Here is a 17,020-nt window from a genome sequence, read left to right on the forward strand (position 1 = left end):
TACCGTGGACCTTCAAGCTGCCTGTGGTGGTAAAAGCTTGTCTGCACAAAAGGCTTTTCTCCAGTGTGTGAGTCTGTCCGCCTTTAAGTCTTAGGAGCCCGAGAGGATGAGAAGGTCTTCCCACACCTTGTGCATCTCTGTGCTTGGCTATGAGCGTGGCTGGGCCTCTTAACAAAGGTGGCATGCCCAGGGGTGGGGGGAACACGGCCTGGGTTCTGACGAACACCAGGAACTTCAGCTTTGACGGAGTTGACTGGGCTGTGATAAACTTGGAGACTGCTCCCACCTTCCATCTCAGTGTGGCCGCTCTCAGCTCTGCCCCCGCCATCGGGAGACTTGGACTTGATGTTTAGAAAGCAGTTTTAGGGTTCAGAGAAATTGGGCCTAGCATCTGTAGGCTCATACAGATACAGTTCATGACCTCCAGTGGTTCACCTTACATGATTGTCTGACTTTACCATGGTGCAAAAGCGATACACGTTCACTAGAAACAGTGCTTCGAGTACCCACGCAGCCGGCTTTTCAGCATTCAGTACATCACACGAGCTGTTCAACAGTGTGTTATAAATACGCGCTGTGTGAGGTGGTTTTGCCTGACTGTAAGCTAATGTGAGTGTTCTGAGCACGCTTCAGGTAGCTAGACTGAGCTGTGATGCTGTGTAGGTGAATCAAATACTTCACCTTAACAATAGTTTCCAGTTTACAGTGGGTTTAATAGGATGTACCCCATTGTAAGTTGAGCATCTGGATGGCCCTACAAGGTAGAAGCAAGGTGTAAATAGTAAAGAGTTACAGGAAGGCAGATTGCTAGCAGTCACATTGCACGCATGCTATGCATTGTACTCGTGCTAGCAAGTTTGGTTAAATGGCGCTTATTTTGAAATACATATGCAGTGGGCATGTACTGGGAATTGGAAATTAAGTGGAGAAGGCAGACAGAGGTATAGCATTCCGTAGCATTCAGATGGGAGTATTGGCCCCTTTTTCTTTTTTGAAACAAAAATCTTCTCAGTGAAAATGTGGTTATAAGCTTATTTTTTTCTATTTCTCTCAGAAGCTGTCTGACAAATGTTTTGATTCTCTGGATGTTTTTTGATGGGGTCTACTCTCAGGTCTCATCTCCAGCATCATCCACGGCTTCGTCTCTTCTAATCACTCAAACCTCCTTTGAACTTTTCATGTTGTCTGCTGAAAGTTACATTTGCATCGCATCAAATAGTGCATAAACTACATGTACATTGTCATTTTATCAATTATTATAAAGTCCTGTGGATCTTTACCTATGAACCCCCTTCTAATCCATCTCTTCTCTTTCCCATTATGGCCTCCTTATGAGGGAGGGAATTTAATATACTCACCCTGTCTCTCACCTTCCCTACAGCCCTTCTAAATCCCAGTTTTTGCTAATTGTACCGTTTTATGATTTTCAGTTTCTTTAGTAGTCACCTTTTAACTGTATTTCTTGTATTTCTTGACTTGTTGTCTTAGACTTCTCTCCTGTGTAAAAAATGAGGAGCTCTGTAAGTCTCCACCAGGCCTTGTGGGGAAGGGTTGAGGGGGGTCACTTGCTTATGGCTGGGTGGGGGTGGGACTGCATTTTTTAACCCTCTGTGTGGTTGGGGTAGGATGGTGTTACGGTGTGACTCTGTCCGCACCCAAATCTCACCTTGAATTGTAATAATCCGCACCTGTCAAGGGTGGGACCAGGTGGAGATAATTGAATCATGGGCAGGTTTCCCCAGTGCCGTTCTCACGATTGTGAATTAGTTCTCACGAGAGCTGATGGTTTTATAAGGGGCTTCCCCTCTTGCCTGGCACTCATTGCTTGCTGTCCTGTGAAGAGGTGTCTTCTGCCGTGACTGTAAGTTCCCTGAGGCCTCCCCAGCTGTGTGTAACTGTGAGCCAGTTAAACCTCTTTTCTTTATAAATTACCCAGCCTTGGGCATTTCTTCATAGCAGCGTGAGAACGGACTAATACAGGTGGTTATTGTGAAGGTTTTTGACCTACTAGGCTGCCCTGTCCTGGTCCTTTAGCTAGAGAGGATAGGTTTTTCTTGAGGCTTTTCGTCTGCACCTGTGGGGGTTGCTGGGTTGCTGGCTTGTTTAGCATTCAGTTTGGAGCATCTGAGGCAAAAAGAAAACCCAGAGAACCCACTGGCATGGTTCCCGGCCCTGAAACCCTCAGCCAGTCTGCCTCCTCTCTCACGTTCTGAGGCTGACGTTTGTTCTGTAGGCAGCACCCAGGTCTTTTAGCTGCACTCAGCTGGAGGGAGGGGGAGATGCATCTTCTCCATCTTTTTGGGAGTCATAGGTCAGTTCTGTTTGTGCTGTGCTGTTATTTCCTATCAGGTGTGGCCTTGATGGGTTCTTCCTGTTTGTGAATAAAAGCCCAGTTGACTGGCATCAGAGTGGAGGGGACTGTGCAGTTCTGTGTGTGGGTTACCGGCCCCGTGGGCTTCACTGTGCGGGTGGTGTGTCTGTGAGCAGGTGGGGAGAACCGGATGGAAGGCTCTAGAAGCAGCTCCACGAGCAGAGCTGAGGGAGACACTTTCTCTACACCTGTTTCCTGTGTCACACTTCAGATAGTGGTCCAGGCTGGCGGGAAGCTCCCGGGGGATTTCGCTTCTGGGTAGAATTGCCTTTGTTTTTTTTCCCTCAGAGACTGTTGTGTGGGCCTAGTGGTGCGTCAGGTTCCAGTTAGAATCCAATGCAGACAGCAGGCTTCTTTTTAATTAGAGAGGGTCAGGTTCACCTCCGGTTAGACTCAGTGCAGGCAGCAGCTTCTCTTTAATTAGAGAGGGGTCTGGGTGCTGGGCTTCCCGTCAGGAAGAAGGTGCTGTGGTGCTGAAGTCCGTCGTGTGTCCCCTTCCTGTGTTAGAAAACTGTCTTTGGTGCTCCTGGGGCTGCCCTACAAGTGCTGCTCTGAACTGTTAGGTCGTTCAGAGTCCACTTGCGTCCTGTCCCCAGGAATCTCCTCAGACCCTATTTAGACTGCTCATAGACTTTCCCTTCCTTTTTTGTACTAAGCGGGTTCTTTCTCCGTTAATTTTTTAAAGCTTTTTCTTTCTGTCATTTCGGCAGCACTGGGAGGGGTGGGAGTTAGATAGGTGTTTGTAGTCGGCCATCTTGAGAAACTTCTCAAAACTGGAGGGTTGTAACTGCTTGAGTTTTGAAGTTAATGGAATGGGCGCATTGCCTTTATAACTGTACATGTTACTGCTTCACTTACTGTTAGCCCAAGCCGGTGTCTTGCATCTGCCCAGATCCTTCTTTGTGGTACGTGCTCACTTTTGGTGACAGCCAGGCTGTTCTTTGCAGGCGTGTGCTCCTAGCAGTCGAAGACAGAAGTCTGGGGGCCTGTGTAGGCTGTATGGGCTGCTGTGTGTGTGTGCCGTGAGTTGTGTCTGAGACCACCCCTCCTCCCCTGAGTGCTGCCTGATCTGCCTGCATGACCACGGTGGGACACCACTGTTCCCTGGTGTCCTTTCCTGGCTGGCAGTGTGGTATTGTGGGCAGAGCCAGGCTGGTGGGCTCTGATCTTGGTTCTGCCTTTGTAACGTTTGTCACACTGTCTTTTGGGAGCTCGTTTTTGTGTGTGTGTGTGTGTGTTTTCTGCCTGTAAGATAAACTGGCATGCAGTCTACACTGTGAGGTACGGGCTGTGTGTGGGCCAGCACAGCACGCTGTGGTCCTAGGCAGGGAGGTGTCCTTCCTTTCCCCTGCCTGGTGGGGCTGCCCTTCCCTGCCTCGCGTGGAGGTTGCTCCTGGCCTGCAGAAGGCAGAGAGCATCTTGGCAGGATGAGCCCTGCCTGCCTTCCCATTGCTGTGCTCCTGCCTCCCCGCTCTGCTCCTCCCTCCCCTTCCTGGAAACTACCTAAAATACTTGGTTACTTCTTTTTTGAAGCTGTGTTCTCTGTCCTAGTGTTTGGGTGTTGATACAGTGGAATCCACAAAATTGAATAAGATTTGATTCTCATTTTAAAGTGAAATAAATCATTTGGGTGCATGTTGGGTGAAAGTGCCATAATTGATAGCAGTCATCATCAGACTTTAATTTTATCCCTGGGGTGTAGGAGTAGGTGGGATTAAGTACAAAATCTACAGAAGCAGGGAAGGCAAAAACGTACTGCTGGATTTCTGTTTTTCACATGTCCCCAGCAATATGGACCATTTGCATTAAACTTTTAATAGCAACACTTATTTAAGATTCATTTTTTACTCTTGCTCTGAAATCACAAATTCCATTTGACAGTGATAGGACAAAATTATAGTTTTAAACTTTGCAAACCACACTCCAGAGCTGTGCCAAAAATAACAATTTCTTGTGTCAAGAGTAACTTCCTCATCAAGTCACTGGAGGAGGCGAGCTGACTGGTGGTGATGCAGACCGCTAAAGCTTCAGTGAGCCCAGAAAGCGTGCGCTCCACATTGCAGAGACCTCTCTGTCAGTATTGAGATGGTGGAAAGTGAGGAGAAGCAAAAAGATGACTACTTCTTTCCCCATTCCCTGGCCTGGTGTTTTTGGGGTCTACGTAGAGGTGCATCAGCCAGCGCTACCATGGACGCAGGAGGCATTCTTTCTGCTCTCGCGTCAGTACTGACGGGGTTGAAGAAGGTTGCTGTGCTTGTTGGTGAGGGTATTGCGAGGGTGGTGTGAAAGCAGTTGGGCTGGAGTAGAGCTGGTCACAGTGTGTCCTTTTGCCTGGGATCCCCTTTGTTTACATTTGTGTGGCCCTAGTGCTACAGTGATATCACTTAGCTCTGGGGGACTGTCTGAAATTTTGTGCTCTAAATTATTAATACATGTTTATGTGTGGGTTTGCTAGAATGCTGTGTCCATTATTGTTGGCTCCTTGCACAGCTCTCCTTGTTCTGCCTCACTGGCTGTGAAATTGGCTCATGTTGTGGACTCTGGGTCCAGCGAGATGCATCTGAGGTGTTGACCTGGTGGTGTGGGCCTGGGGCTGCCAGTGGTCCCGTTGCCTGATGAGGGAGACCATTCCTGAAACTGTAGCACACACTCAGGAGAGTAGGAAAGGTGGAGAAAGCCTCCTGGTTCTGAGCTTGTGGCTCTTGCTATCCTTGACTTGTTTGTTGTGCGAACCTTTTTTTGTTTAAGCCAATTTGAGTTGGGTTTACTTACTTGTAGTGGAAAGGTTCTGACACAGGATCTTTATTATATGAAGTGTTTTCATAATGTATGTTGTGTTATACGTTATGACGTATCACACAATCTTGTGATGTAGCTTGCTTTGCCATTTTTATTATGTGGAAGATATTCCTGAATTTCTACACTTCCTATGAATTTGGAGGCAGGGTGAGGCAAAGTCACTAGTATCAGGGTATCAGGGGAGCCTTTCAAATCTCAAACATTGAAGTGTTCTTCTGTGACCTGTTTCTTCGTCAAGTTGTGTCTGCTCTGCAGAGTGGCTGTGACATCTGACATCCAGTGTGAAGGTGTGGTCACTCGGCTGGAAGAGAAAAACCTAGCACCTCTGAGAGTGGGTGGGTCTGCTGGTGATTTTTCAAGCAACGTCTTCCCGTTTTTGGACGCTCCTCCTTTCTGTAGGTGGAGCCTTGTTCGCTTTTCATTGAGTACAGGTGGGGCTGATGACTCATTTCTAATGAACAGAGCACAGCCTGCCTGACTGCTGAGGCTAGCTTACAGGATTCCTGAAGCTGCAGGCCCTGGTTTCCTTTCTGTGTGTGCCCTGGGGTCACTCACTCTGTGGAGTCCGTTGTCCGTGCTCTGAGGACTCAGGAACTGAGGGCTCCTGCTCACAGCCATGCCGTGGAGCTGTCTTGGTAGCACCTCCTCAGTCCCGGCAAGGCCTCAAGGCTGCCAGAATCCTGCAGCTCCAGCTGACACCTCAACGACCTCCCGTGAGACCCAGAGCCACATTCACCCGGCTAAGCTGCCCTGAACGCTGACACGCAGAAACTGAGATAACAGATGCCTGTCGTTTGGGCCACTGAGTTTCAGAGTGAGCTGCCTGTAGAAATGGATGAGCAGCATCTGTGCACGGAGGTGAAGGGTGGAGCCAAGCGCATGTCTGTCAGACTCCGCTGCCATCCATCCTTTCCCTGCCTGCCTTCCTCCTACGTGGTGCTGGATCAGCCGAGAGGATCAGCAGTCGAGAGGCTTCTGTGAAAGAATGTGCTCCTTCAGGGCCGACTTGAATTTGTGTCTTTTTTTTCTTGGAGATTTCTGTAAAACAGCAGCCGTTAGCAGTTATGTGATTACTACGTTTAGAATTTGGGAAGAAAGGGAAAACCTTGTTTGCCATGAAATAAGTACTCTGTTGATAAGTATTCCTTATTTTGAATAATGGAGAATTCTCTGTGTCTTAGCCAGTTAAGAGTTATTCACTTTTATGTTGTGTTAAAATGATAAAAGTTACTCCAGTGACCTGACTGCTTCACTTAATGAGTTTTGTTTTTGTTTTTGCAAGATGCATTTCCTCTCTTTCAGGAATAAGTTCTGTTGGGGAAAATACGGAATATGGACATGTTGTCACCTCCTGCTCGATGATGGCGTGTTAATAAACAGTTCCTACATCTCAGCATTTTACAGCCCCAAAGGTTTATTATGTCGTATGTGTTAGCTGCAGATAAGGCGTTGCTCTGCTCGAAGCGTCTTCTTTCGTCAGCGTCCAGGCTGAGAGAATAGCTCCATTTTGAGCCTTGCCATTCTCATTTAAGGGAAAAGGATGGGAGGTTGGCTGGAACCCCTGAAGGCTCCCAAGCCTTCTGCTTAGAACCAGTGTGCGTCCTTTCTGCTCAGAGCTGGTGTCTGCCTCTTCTGTCATATTGTGTCCGAAATTGGTTCCTTCTGGTGGGTTCTTGGTCTCGCTGACTTCAAGAATGAAGCCGTGGACCCTCGTGGTGAATGTTACAGTTCTTAAAGATGGTGTTTCTGGAGTTTGTTCCTTCAGATGTTCAGACGTGTCCGGAGTTTCTTCCTTCTGGTGGGTTCGTGGTCTCGCTGACTTCAGGAGTGAAGGAAGCTGCAGACCTTCATGGTGAGTGTCACAGCTCTTAAAGGTGGCGCATCCAGAGTTGTTTGTTCCTCTGGGTGGGTTCGTGGTCTTGCTGACCCCAGGAGTGAAGCCGCAGACCCTCGCGGTGAGTGTTACAGCTCATAAAGGTAGTGGGTACCCAAAGAGTGAGCAGCAGCAAGATTTGTTGTGAAGAGCGAAAGAACAAAGCTTCCACAGCGTGGAAGGGACCTGAGCGGGTTGCTGCTGCTGGCTCGGGTGGCCAGCTTTTATTCCCTTATTTGGCCCCACCCATGTCCTGCTGATTGTTCCATTTTCCAGAGTGCTGATTGGCGCGTTTTTACAGAGTGCTGATTGTTGCTTTTATAAACCTTTAGCTAGATACAGAGCACTGATTGGTGTGTTTTTACAGAGTGCTGATTAGTGTGTTTATAAATCTTTAGCTAGACACAGAGTGCTGATTGGTGCGTTTACAATCCTTTAGCTAGACAGAAAAGTTCTCCAAGTCCCCACCTGACCCAGAAGCCCAGCCGGCTTCACCTCTCAGTATCTCACTGGCCAGAGAAAGTCGTGTGGCCAGGCCTGCCCCTGCCTGTAGGAAGCTGATGGATATCCCTGGACCCAATGCAGACTCTTCCTTGAAGGGCAGGGGGAGTGAATGAAAGCAGCCGTACTGTCTGCTGCAGTGAGCCCGGATTAGAGAGGTGGAGGAAGTTGGAACATAGTGTACTGAATGTGAAAATTTTAGGTTGGGTCGATATCAGCTCTTAGAACTTGTGCCTGTTGAAGCCTTCTTATTTTACAATAATACCCTTTTTGATTGAAGCTATCCTGGAAACCACTGTGGGTATTTCTGCTAATAGTCGTCCTCTGGTCAGAGGTTTTCATATTTGGGAGCAGGGGTGACTATAAACTCCCTGATGCTCCCTGATGTCGCCTGTGCATACACGTAGGGTCACCCTAAGGGCCTTAGCCTGCCAGATGGATGCTGGTGACCAGCCGAGCCCCATCTTCCTCATGTCCAAATGAGTCCTCCTTTTGTCAGGTGTTAGTTCAGGAACTAAACTTAATAATAAATGTGGCTGCTTTGGTGTAATCATAAAATGAGAAATATGCCAAAATCAAATTCCTTTGGAGGCACGCCAAAAATTAAGGCTGGAAGTTGAGTCTGGGCCAGATTGTAGAGCCTTTGATGACTGGTTCCAGCACCTTTGGCTTCAGTTTCTTCTGTGGGGTTAGGAGTCAGAGAGCTGGGTGCCCAGGAACAATCAGCCTGGGCCTAGAGACTGGACAGCAGTGGGGAAGGGACACCAGACAGCGACCTCCTGATACGACTGTTACAGATGGTGGCCTCAGGTCCACATTTGCATGGGCTCACCCCTCTTCCTTTTTTCTGCTCCAAAGTCTGTACCTCCATTGGGAGCACACACAGTTATCACCCTCTCTGAGAAGCCCTTTCTGACTCACGTTACAGGTGCTTGCTTTCTGCCACCATGGACTACTCGATGACTCCTCCTCCTCTTCCTCAACACCCAGGGCGACTTTTCCCTACTGTCTTTCTGTGTCTGGGGACATCACCTCTCTCGGCCCCTAGGTGGGCGGGGTCCTGACCAGCCCTGGGCAGCGGCCTCTCTGGGGAGAGCCCAGTGCCCTCCCTGCTGCGTCCTTCATCTTCCTCCTGGTCATCTCCAAGCCGAGCCTCCTTTCTCTGGAACCACGTGTGGGAGATGCAGTTCCGGGACAGAGGAGTGAATACCCACTCACCTTAACTCATTTTTTTTTCTCTTGTTGTCCTGTAGCCAGCTGCTGAATTCCTCACCGCGCATCTTCACCCTTCTCTTGTTTTCTGTTCAGCCAGCTCTCTTGACCCTGGTCCTTCTTGCTCGAAATCATGTCTTTTTTTTTTTTTTTAAACAATACACTGTGTCAAAGGAATCCTTGAGTTTTACAACTGGAAGTGACTTTAGAGGTTAGCTGATTCAGCTTCTCTCCCTTCCCAGGTAAGGAACGGGACAGCCACAGCTGTGTGGAGACTTGTCCACTCTGCAGCTGCCAGCTGTTTAGGGATGGATGCCCCCTCTTGGGTACTGAGTGGCCACATCCATGTTTGTCTGGGATGGTCTTGCTTTGTGTCCCTGTTCCCAGGTGAATTTCTGACAATGTTCCCTTTTTCTCTCAGCAGAGATCTGGACGGCTGGTGAACTGCATGAGTGTCCTGCGTGGACTGCCGTCGTCCTGTGGCTTTAGACCTTATGGTGTCTTCTGTGCCGTCCTTGTGTTAAAACCCCCCCTTTTTTTCCCCTCAAGTTTGTTGTCAAATTGTATCTCATGTAAGATGATAGCCAAGACCGGCTAGTGTTATTAAAAACAAAAACCATTCCAAGTGAAAACAGCTAAGTCTTCATTAGTATCTCTTGGTATTGGCTGAGTTATCGATGCATTCTTTTGTCTGTGAAGATAATTTTAACCCTCTCTATGGATTATGTAATTCTAGGTTTTTCCCTAAACTGAGGAATAGGATGTATATGCTTGTGAGAAAAACTGGTTTGAGAGTTCCTCATGGGTGTTGAGTGTTACAGTCACTCAGGACATTGTTACTAGTGGACTGCCTGTGCCCTGCCTTGAATTTAGCGATGCTTTAAAAGAAAAATTGCTGTGATACTTTAGGAAGATTATAGCAGTCCTTTCTTTGATTCAAGGGGAATGGCATACTGTTGATCAAAGTTCATTCCCACAGGTTGCAGGCCTAAGGGCACTCCATTTTCAGTCTGTAGAAGTGGAGGGAGTCTGGAGGATCCCACAGTGGGTGCCCGGGATCTAGACGAGAACTGTGTGTGGGTGGCCTGTGTGCTGCTGCCTCCACAGTGCACCCGAGTCAGAGTGCACCTGGGGGGCCTGCTGCAGACCTGGTGGCCAAGGTGCCCCTTCCACATGGGAGAGGCAGGACCCCCTGCTCTGAGTCTGAGACTTACATTTCTTTCCCTCCAGTTGCTGGTAGGCCCAGTCTACGCAGCCAGGGTCTTCGGAGGAAGGGTGTTGGCGGTGTGTTGGGTCAGCACCCCTTCCTGCTGCTCTGAGGTCTGTGTGGTTTCTGTCTGCCCTGCATGAGCCCCCTTGGCCATGCCTGCTGTCGAGGCTCATGTTCCTGACACTCCCCTTCACGGGCAGTGCTGTTTGATTTTGCGATTATGCATTGTCCATACTCTATTAAAAATGGCCTTAAGCTGGTCATGATTACCACTAGAGGTTATAGTGTGAAATGGTGCTAGGCTGTTCATTGTTGTGTAGACAGTGTGGGGAGTGACAGTTCTGCATCCGTGGCCTGAGAATTTAGGGGAGGGAGAGGCAGGACAGTCAGGGTGCTAGCACAGCTCCCCGGAATCCCGAGCGAGCCCCCAGAGCAGGCCGGGGAGGCTGTCCTCTTTCGTGTTGGTGTCTGTAATCCTGCTGTGAGTCTTGGGGTAGTGAGGACAGTTCGGGCTCCCATGACTGAAGGGTGAAGTCGGTCATTCAGTGTGTGCTAGGGCAAGAGTTTGTGGTAGAAGCAACTGCTTCAAGACTGTGGCTTCTGGATGGAGTCAGGTGATCTCCCAAGGGTGTGAGCTGGAGTCTTGTTGATGGAGATCTGTGGAAGGATGGCGCCTGTTTGGCATTGAAAGCTGTAGAGCTGTAGAAGTCATCCCGTGTGCTGTGTTTGCAGTGCATGGGTGTGCAGACATGTGGCCCATTCTTGCACAGTGGAACTGGGAGGTGTGTGGGTTCAGGAAAGAGCACTGGATTAGGAATGAGGAGTCTCCTGGGACCGTGGATGAGCTACTGCACCACTGTGGCCTTGGCTCATCCGTGCCTGATCCCTGTCTGCAGAGGGAGCTGCCATGGTGTTGGAGCCATCTTTTTGTCTGAGAAATGTCAGTAGCTGGAAGAAAAGCCTTAGCAGCTCCCCATACCTTCTGTTGCTTCCTCCCTTGCCTGGAACACCCCTCCCTCACCTGGCTACATCCTGTGTCCCTTTCCAGACTTGACTGCTCCTCACCCTGCACTGCCTCTACCCTGCGGCCCCATTCCCTCTCTGCATTCCCACTGAGCTGGAAGACCACAGCCTCCTACGTCTGCTTTCTAGCCTGAAAGTCCAACTTTTTCAAAAAACTTATTTTGTGTTTTTGAATATGCTGACATATTTCAACCTGGGTGATGTTAATCATGAAGTTATGCCCCTAAATCTTTCAAAATGACCTTTCCAAAAATAACTCCATGTTCCCACATAGCCAAAATTGTAATGTCTGTCATACATGACAAGGTTAGTAATGATGTCTCAACACCATCTGATACGTAGTCTGTGTTTACGTTTCCCCAGGTGCTCCCAAGTACACTTTGTCGATGGTTTATCCAAAACGGTCCAGTGCAGGGCCCCTCATGGCATGTGGAGTCTCTTAATCCAGAACAGTCTTGTTTTCCGTGGCCCAGAATTGTGCACAGACTTAATGTCTGGCTTTTATAGCTGCCCAGGAACTGCTTGTTCAGTGAAGGCACAGAAAAGACAACGGGGATGAGACATTGAAGACATTTTTTTCTTCTTTGGTTCAGGGGGGATTTCCCTCAGTCTTAAATATTAATGATGTTCGGCGTTCAATTAAAAAACTATGCCCTTGGTCCTCCTCCATGCCGTTGTCTTCTGGACGTACAACTTGATCCCCAGGCTTGTCGGCTCCTTCCGGTGTCTCCCCAGTGTCTGTCGAAATCCCCCTCATCCCGCTTGTCCCTGTGGCTGAGGTTCTCCGACCTACGATTGCAGAAATCTTCCTCAGATAGTTTCTCTGTGTCTCACTATTTTCTTCTATGGTCTGTATAGTTTAGTACCTTGTAGCCGTTCTATTTTATGCCCAAATTGCTTTATATATGGCCTGTGTATTTCATAGAAGGCAAGATAATTTTCCTAAACAGTGCCAGCTACAATTCAGCTTCCTAAGAAGCGATTTCTGCAAAGCATTGCAAGAGAAATGAGGTCCAACAAGCACACTCTGCGAGAATAGAGTTGAGGAAGTCGTTGTACTTGGGGGCTTCATTTTTATCTCTAAATGAGAGGATTGACCTGTAAGTCATGTAGATGATTCTTCTGTCTGTTTGGTGGGCTTTTTCTTGTGGTTATTTTGAATTTTTTAAAAGTGGGAGTTTTCCTTGGCAGAATGGAGTTATCTATCGGTCTGTTTTGATAAGCGAGATTTGGTGTGCCCTTTTCTTTTTGAAGGCGTGGGGCATTCCAGTTGCTGCTTCCTGTCCTGAAGCGTGTTCCCCTTTCCCTGGTGAAGATGAGCAGTCTGAGGCCTGAGGGGCCCAGTGCAGGGCTGTAGCAAGCAGGTGGTCAGGGAGGCTCTGCTCCATAGACCCAGCCCTCTTCCTTCTTCCGGCGCTGCTGCCTCCTTCCCACAACGTGCTGCCTTGTGTTGTGCCATTTAGTGTTAGACCGTGGGAACTCCCCTCCCCACTCCCCTTTTAAGAAGGTATTTTTCTATCCTTGTTTGAATACTCTGGGCTTCTTTTATCCCTGATTTGGTATTGTATTTCATTATGTAATTTCTATTGAGAGTAAAATATCAAAAATAAACTAAGTAATTTTAATGTTAATTTTCTGGTGGAAAACTGGTAGGATGATTTCATTTTGGGAATATGGGGTCATTCTACTGCACATTTAATTCACTTAAATGTAAAAGTAAGTGTGCATGTTTGAAATAGGTTTTTCGAAATGGATAGATCCTAACGCGTATTTTGGGGCGAAGTGTGTGTCTGTGCAGCCACCCTCTTCCCCAGCATGGTGCCTGTGCGGGGTGGTCCAGGTGGCAGGAAGTGTGCCTGTGCCGGCCTCGAGCCTGCTGCTGGGCGGGATTCCTAATGACCCTCCTTACCTCACCGCGAACGCCTCTCACCCTGGGCTGTGTGTTGGAGTCACTTGAAGAGGGTTGGCATTTTGATTTTGAGTCTCTCCAGAACACTGCTGGAGTATCCTGCCCTCTCACAGCCCCCCAGGAGGCCTTAGCATGCAGCTCCTGCTGAGAATTGCAGCTCCTGAGGCTGAGGCTTCCAAAAGGAGGCCTGGAGACAATGGAATATGGTTTGTACTTCCTTCCATCCTGCTGCTCCTTGCCTTGCCAAGAGCGGAAATACTGCTAAAGCACCCAGCAAGTCGTGGTGGGGAATGAATGAATCCTGTCTAAGACACTTGCCTTAATAACCCTAGGGGAACAGTTTAGTATGTTAAATGTCATGGTAATTCTTACATACACACTGATTTACTTTTTGCAGAGATATTTCTACAAAAGTTCTGAGACTTCCCTGTTATTCCCATAGTACAAAATTTCTCTGTACTCAGATTTTTCTGTTTCTGCTTTTTGTTGAATAGATTTCTATTTTAGGAAATAGTCTGTTATCTTTCTCCAGAGAAGCACTTCAGTCGAAACATTCTATTGGCTGAGAATGTGCATTTTCCCCCTCTCAGGGGTAAGGATTTGCCTCATCTCATTGTCTAGCTTCCTGTTGAGAAGTGTGGTGTGTGTATTCACTTAAGCGCTGATGTCATATTGAAGCCCATTGGTGGGCAATTTCAGCCAATCAGATGCTTCCTGGTATCCAAGTAAGAAAGATATATAGTTCTGGAATAACAGGAAACTTCACGTTTTTCACATCCTGTTGTTCTGGGTTTTGTGACTTGCTGCCTTGCCACTATGAAGGTTAGTAGAAATTTATGTATGTATTTCTTTTTGCAGTATACCATGACTTGAATTTTCCGAGCTCTAAGATTAGATCTGTGGAGCTGAAAGACATTCAGATCTCCTATTTAAACATTTTATGATGAAGAGAAATTTTATGTTTTGCATATAAGGAAGCTGAGGCCTAAAATGTAATTCCTTCTTAAAAATGCAGCTTAACCTGTATTTGTTATAGGTGGTTACGTCAGCCTAATGCTGCTCTCATTGGAGCTGGGATTTCTACTTAAGTAATATCACAACAAATGTATTCTGTACTAAAGATGATTCTAAAGACTGTCTGTTCTAAGGACTGTTTTTTAAAGGAAGGATTTAGCTTCATGAAATCAGTTATATTTTGTGCTTTATTAGAAATGGCATCCGTAAGCACATAGAATGCTTAAATGTGTTCACAGCTTTCCTTTTACGTTTTGTGGTTCCTTTCGATATTTCCTTGTGAACTTCAAGAAAGTGACCTCTGGTTTTCAGCTCCTTTCTTGACTCTCTTAGTGATTTGCTGGCTTTTTCTCTTGAGGTAGTTTTTCCAAGTCTGGTTTTTCTTATGTTTAAACATCTCATGACTATTTTTACTTATTTGAAAAATTATAGACAGAAGGCCTTTAGCTGAAGATGAATTTTGAATAATACAGCAGGACTTTTTCACATTTGGTGTCACTTTTCTTAGCTTCTCTTGACGTGAGCTTCATTACAGCAGCATGCAGCGCCTGCAGGGTGGGTGGCTGTTTGGATGCTGGTGCACGTCTCCATTCGGATGCCTTCTCACTGTGCACCAGCCTCTGCTGGGTGTTGGGAGATGTACAATCTGCCACTGCAGCTTTTTTAGTCTAGGAAGGCCTGTAGACATCCACCATCAAATTATCATGACACATGTTCTGGGGGAGCCTGGCTGGGGACCTGACTGGGCGTGGTGGGGGCAGCAGGGCTGTCAAGGCAGGGCTCTGCCAGGAAGCAAGATGAAAAAGGATTAGCCAGGAAAGGGAGGGGACCGAAGGCAGGAAGAGGAGAAGTGGGGCTTCTGGCAGGGTCTGCTAGAGGTGTGGGGAGAGGGCAGGACTGACAGGAGGGGAGGATAGCCCTGGAGAGAAGGTGGGGCCCTTGTCCACTGATGCTCATTTCCGGTAACCTCAGAATATAGGGCAACAGGATACACGTTTTGCTATTTAAATACATCTTTCTGTTATTTGCACCTCTGAAAGAAATTGTTTCTTAATTTTTCTGGAATACAGTTATGGATGATTTGACTCTTAAATTTATTTTTGCTTGAGGTTATTTGGTGACCAGAAGCCATATGTAGTCTTTGAGCAGTATCTGAGAGCTGTGTTTGTTTTGACATGGCTGTGTGTGTGCACACACGTTCTAGACTCTAGTTGCCGTCTACCTAGGCAAACCAGTGTGCTTTATCTTTCCAAGCTCCAAGATGAGTGGTGGGAAGTGGCTGCCAGTGGCAATGTGACCAGCTCCATCATGGTCCCAGGGCTCCAGATAGCCCTGGATTGGAGGGGATGCGGTTGTGGGCTTGCCTGGTCCTGGCCTCAGAGCTCTGAGGGTGGTGGTGTTCTCTTGTCCCTACCCCTTTCCTGTCTGGGATCTGCTGCTTCTGTCTTTCCTCCTTTTTCCCTCATATCCACTCTGCTCTCTGATGTCTGCGTTTTCTTTTGCTGCTGTTAGCTTTGGAATTGGCTGTCATTTTCCCTTTTCTGTGTCTAGGAAAGAACATCTGTAGCACGCCTTGCCTGGGGCCTCTGTGTTAATCTAAGGAGAGGAGGATTGAGCAAGCACCTCTGCTTACTTGCTGAATGCCAGCAGCCTGCTGCCTCTCCTGCCGCCCCCCCGCCCCCACTGGCCCTGTGAATGAGCTCACACTCCAGCGTGTGAAGAGGGGCAGGGGCGGGTGCTGGGTAGGGAATTGGCCTAATGCCGAGGGGGGACCCTGTGCCTAAGTAAGAGGATTCTGATTGAATTCTTACCCCAGGACTGAGACTGAGCGTGCTGGTCTCCCTGTCGCAGGTTGTGTGGTCTCCTTAGGATTTCAGGCTGAGCATCGTCACGTTGCTGGGAGAACATAGTTCATCCTGCACCCAACGTAAGACTCTACTAATTTTGCTTGTTTAATTTTTCCTTTCAGACGTTTGATGCAAATGATTTGTATCAGGGGCAGAATTTTAACAAGGTCCTCAGTTCCTTAGTGACTCTAAATAAAGTAACAGCAGGTAAGACTCTTTTTTTATTGAACTCGAGGGGGTGGGAAGACATACGGGCTGACACCTTTGGTTTTCTGGTTTCACCAAGGCCAGGGGAGCGTTACTGAATTTAAAAAATAAGCTTTTGTTGCATTACATTTTGATTGTTCCTTTTGCTGTGATGTTGTATTTTCCTTGTAGAACAGAGTCTTCTTTAAATGTTCTGGTGTATCAGGTGTTTTCCTTTTTGTGGATGGAGGGATTTCTCACCTGAAGGTGCAGCAGGAGAAGAGTGTCTAGTTCTAATGGGAAGACTCATGGGCTGTCTTGGAGCTAGAAGCACCTTTCTCTGAGTTTTTATTGAGTGTATGCTGATTAAAATGTGTATCTAGTGAGCAGAAGTTTTGAGCTGTGACCATGATAAGGGAGTGGCTCGTGGATTGGCCTGTAAAGTCCACATCACCTGTCCAGGGCTCCTGAGGGCTGTGGCACCCAGGTACATGGTGTGTGTGGTCCCAGCCCCTGCTAGTATTGAAGTGGAGAGGAGGTTTTGGGGACATGGTGTGCCCCTCTCATGGGCCACAGCGAAGACAGGAGTCGTTCAGACAGGGTCCTCTGAGGGAAGGTGCATGTTGTCCATGATGCCAAGGTCCCCGGAGGAAATGCTCCATGAGCCCCGAGGAACTCTTTCTTGGATCCCTGTGTGGCTCAAAAGGAAGGAACTTTTTAGTTGCTTTTTTGTTTAATTAGAGTAACTTTTTTTTTTTTTTAACTTAACCTTCACGGATGTTAAATATCAGATTTGTGGGGGAAAGTGACATGTCCTTTTCAAACAGAAACCTCTTGAGTTTATTTTGTCAGGGTCACTTCCCAGTTTGGTCTGGCCCTTCGGAGGGGGTGTATCTGCCTCGCTGCCCACCGAGGAGAGACTGGGGTTACGAACGCTTTGGGGCTGCAGTTCCTGTCTCTGGGAGGCTTCATTGGTGGTGCAGGGACTGTCCTTGGTGCTGCTCCCAGCACGTGTGTGCTCTGACTGTTGTCTGGAAGCTGCTGCTGCTGCTGGTGCCCTGGCGGGAGGCACTGG

General features: G+C 47.8%; 1 protein-coding gene across 18 annotated transcripts in view; it reads left to right on the forward strand.

Moving 5' to 3' along the window:
- The window catches only part of ARHGEF7 (Rho guanine nucleotide exchange factor 7), a 179,901-nt gene that overhangs the window by 64,591 nt on the left and 98,290 nt on the right, over positions 1-17,020 (forward strand). For 9 of the 18 annotated variants that reach the window (XM_025364120.1, XM_025364121.1, XM_025364126.1 and 6 more), the window contains one exon: positions 15,882-15,966. The exons of 7 other annotated variants lie outside the window; for them this stretch is intronic. In XM_025364120.1, the coding sequence (XP_025219905.1) occupies positions 15,882-15,966 (85 nt within the window). Of the gene's footprint in view, positions 1-4,427; positions 4,591-13,655; positions 13,721-15,881; positions 15,967-17,020 lie in introns of those variants that run through there. 2 more of the 18 variants (XM_025364131.1, XM_025364123.1) reach the window with 2 other exon arrangements.

This window comes from Theropithecus gelada, chromosome 17 (genome assembly GCF_003255815.1).
Source record: "Theropithecus gelada isolate Dixy chromosome 17, Tgel_1.0, whole genome shotgun sequence".
NCBI classification, from domain to species: Eukaryota; Metazoa; Chordata; class Mammalia; order Primates; family Cercopithecidae; genus Theropithecus; species Theropithecus gelada.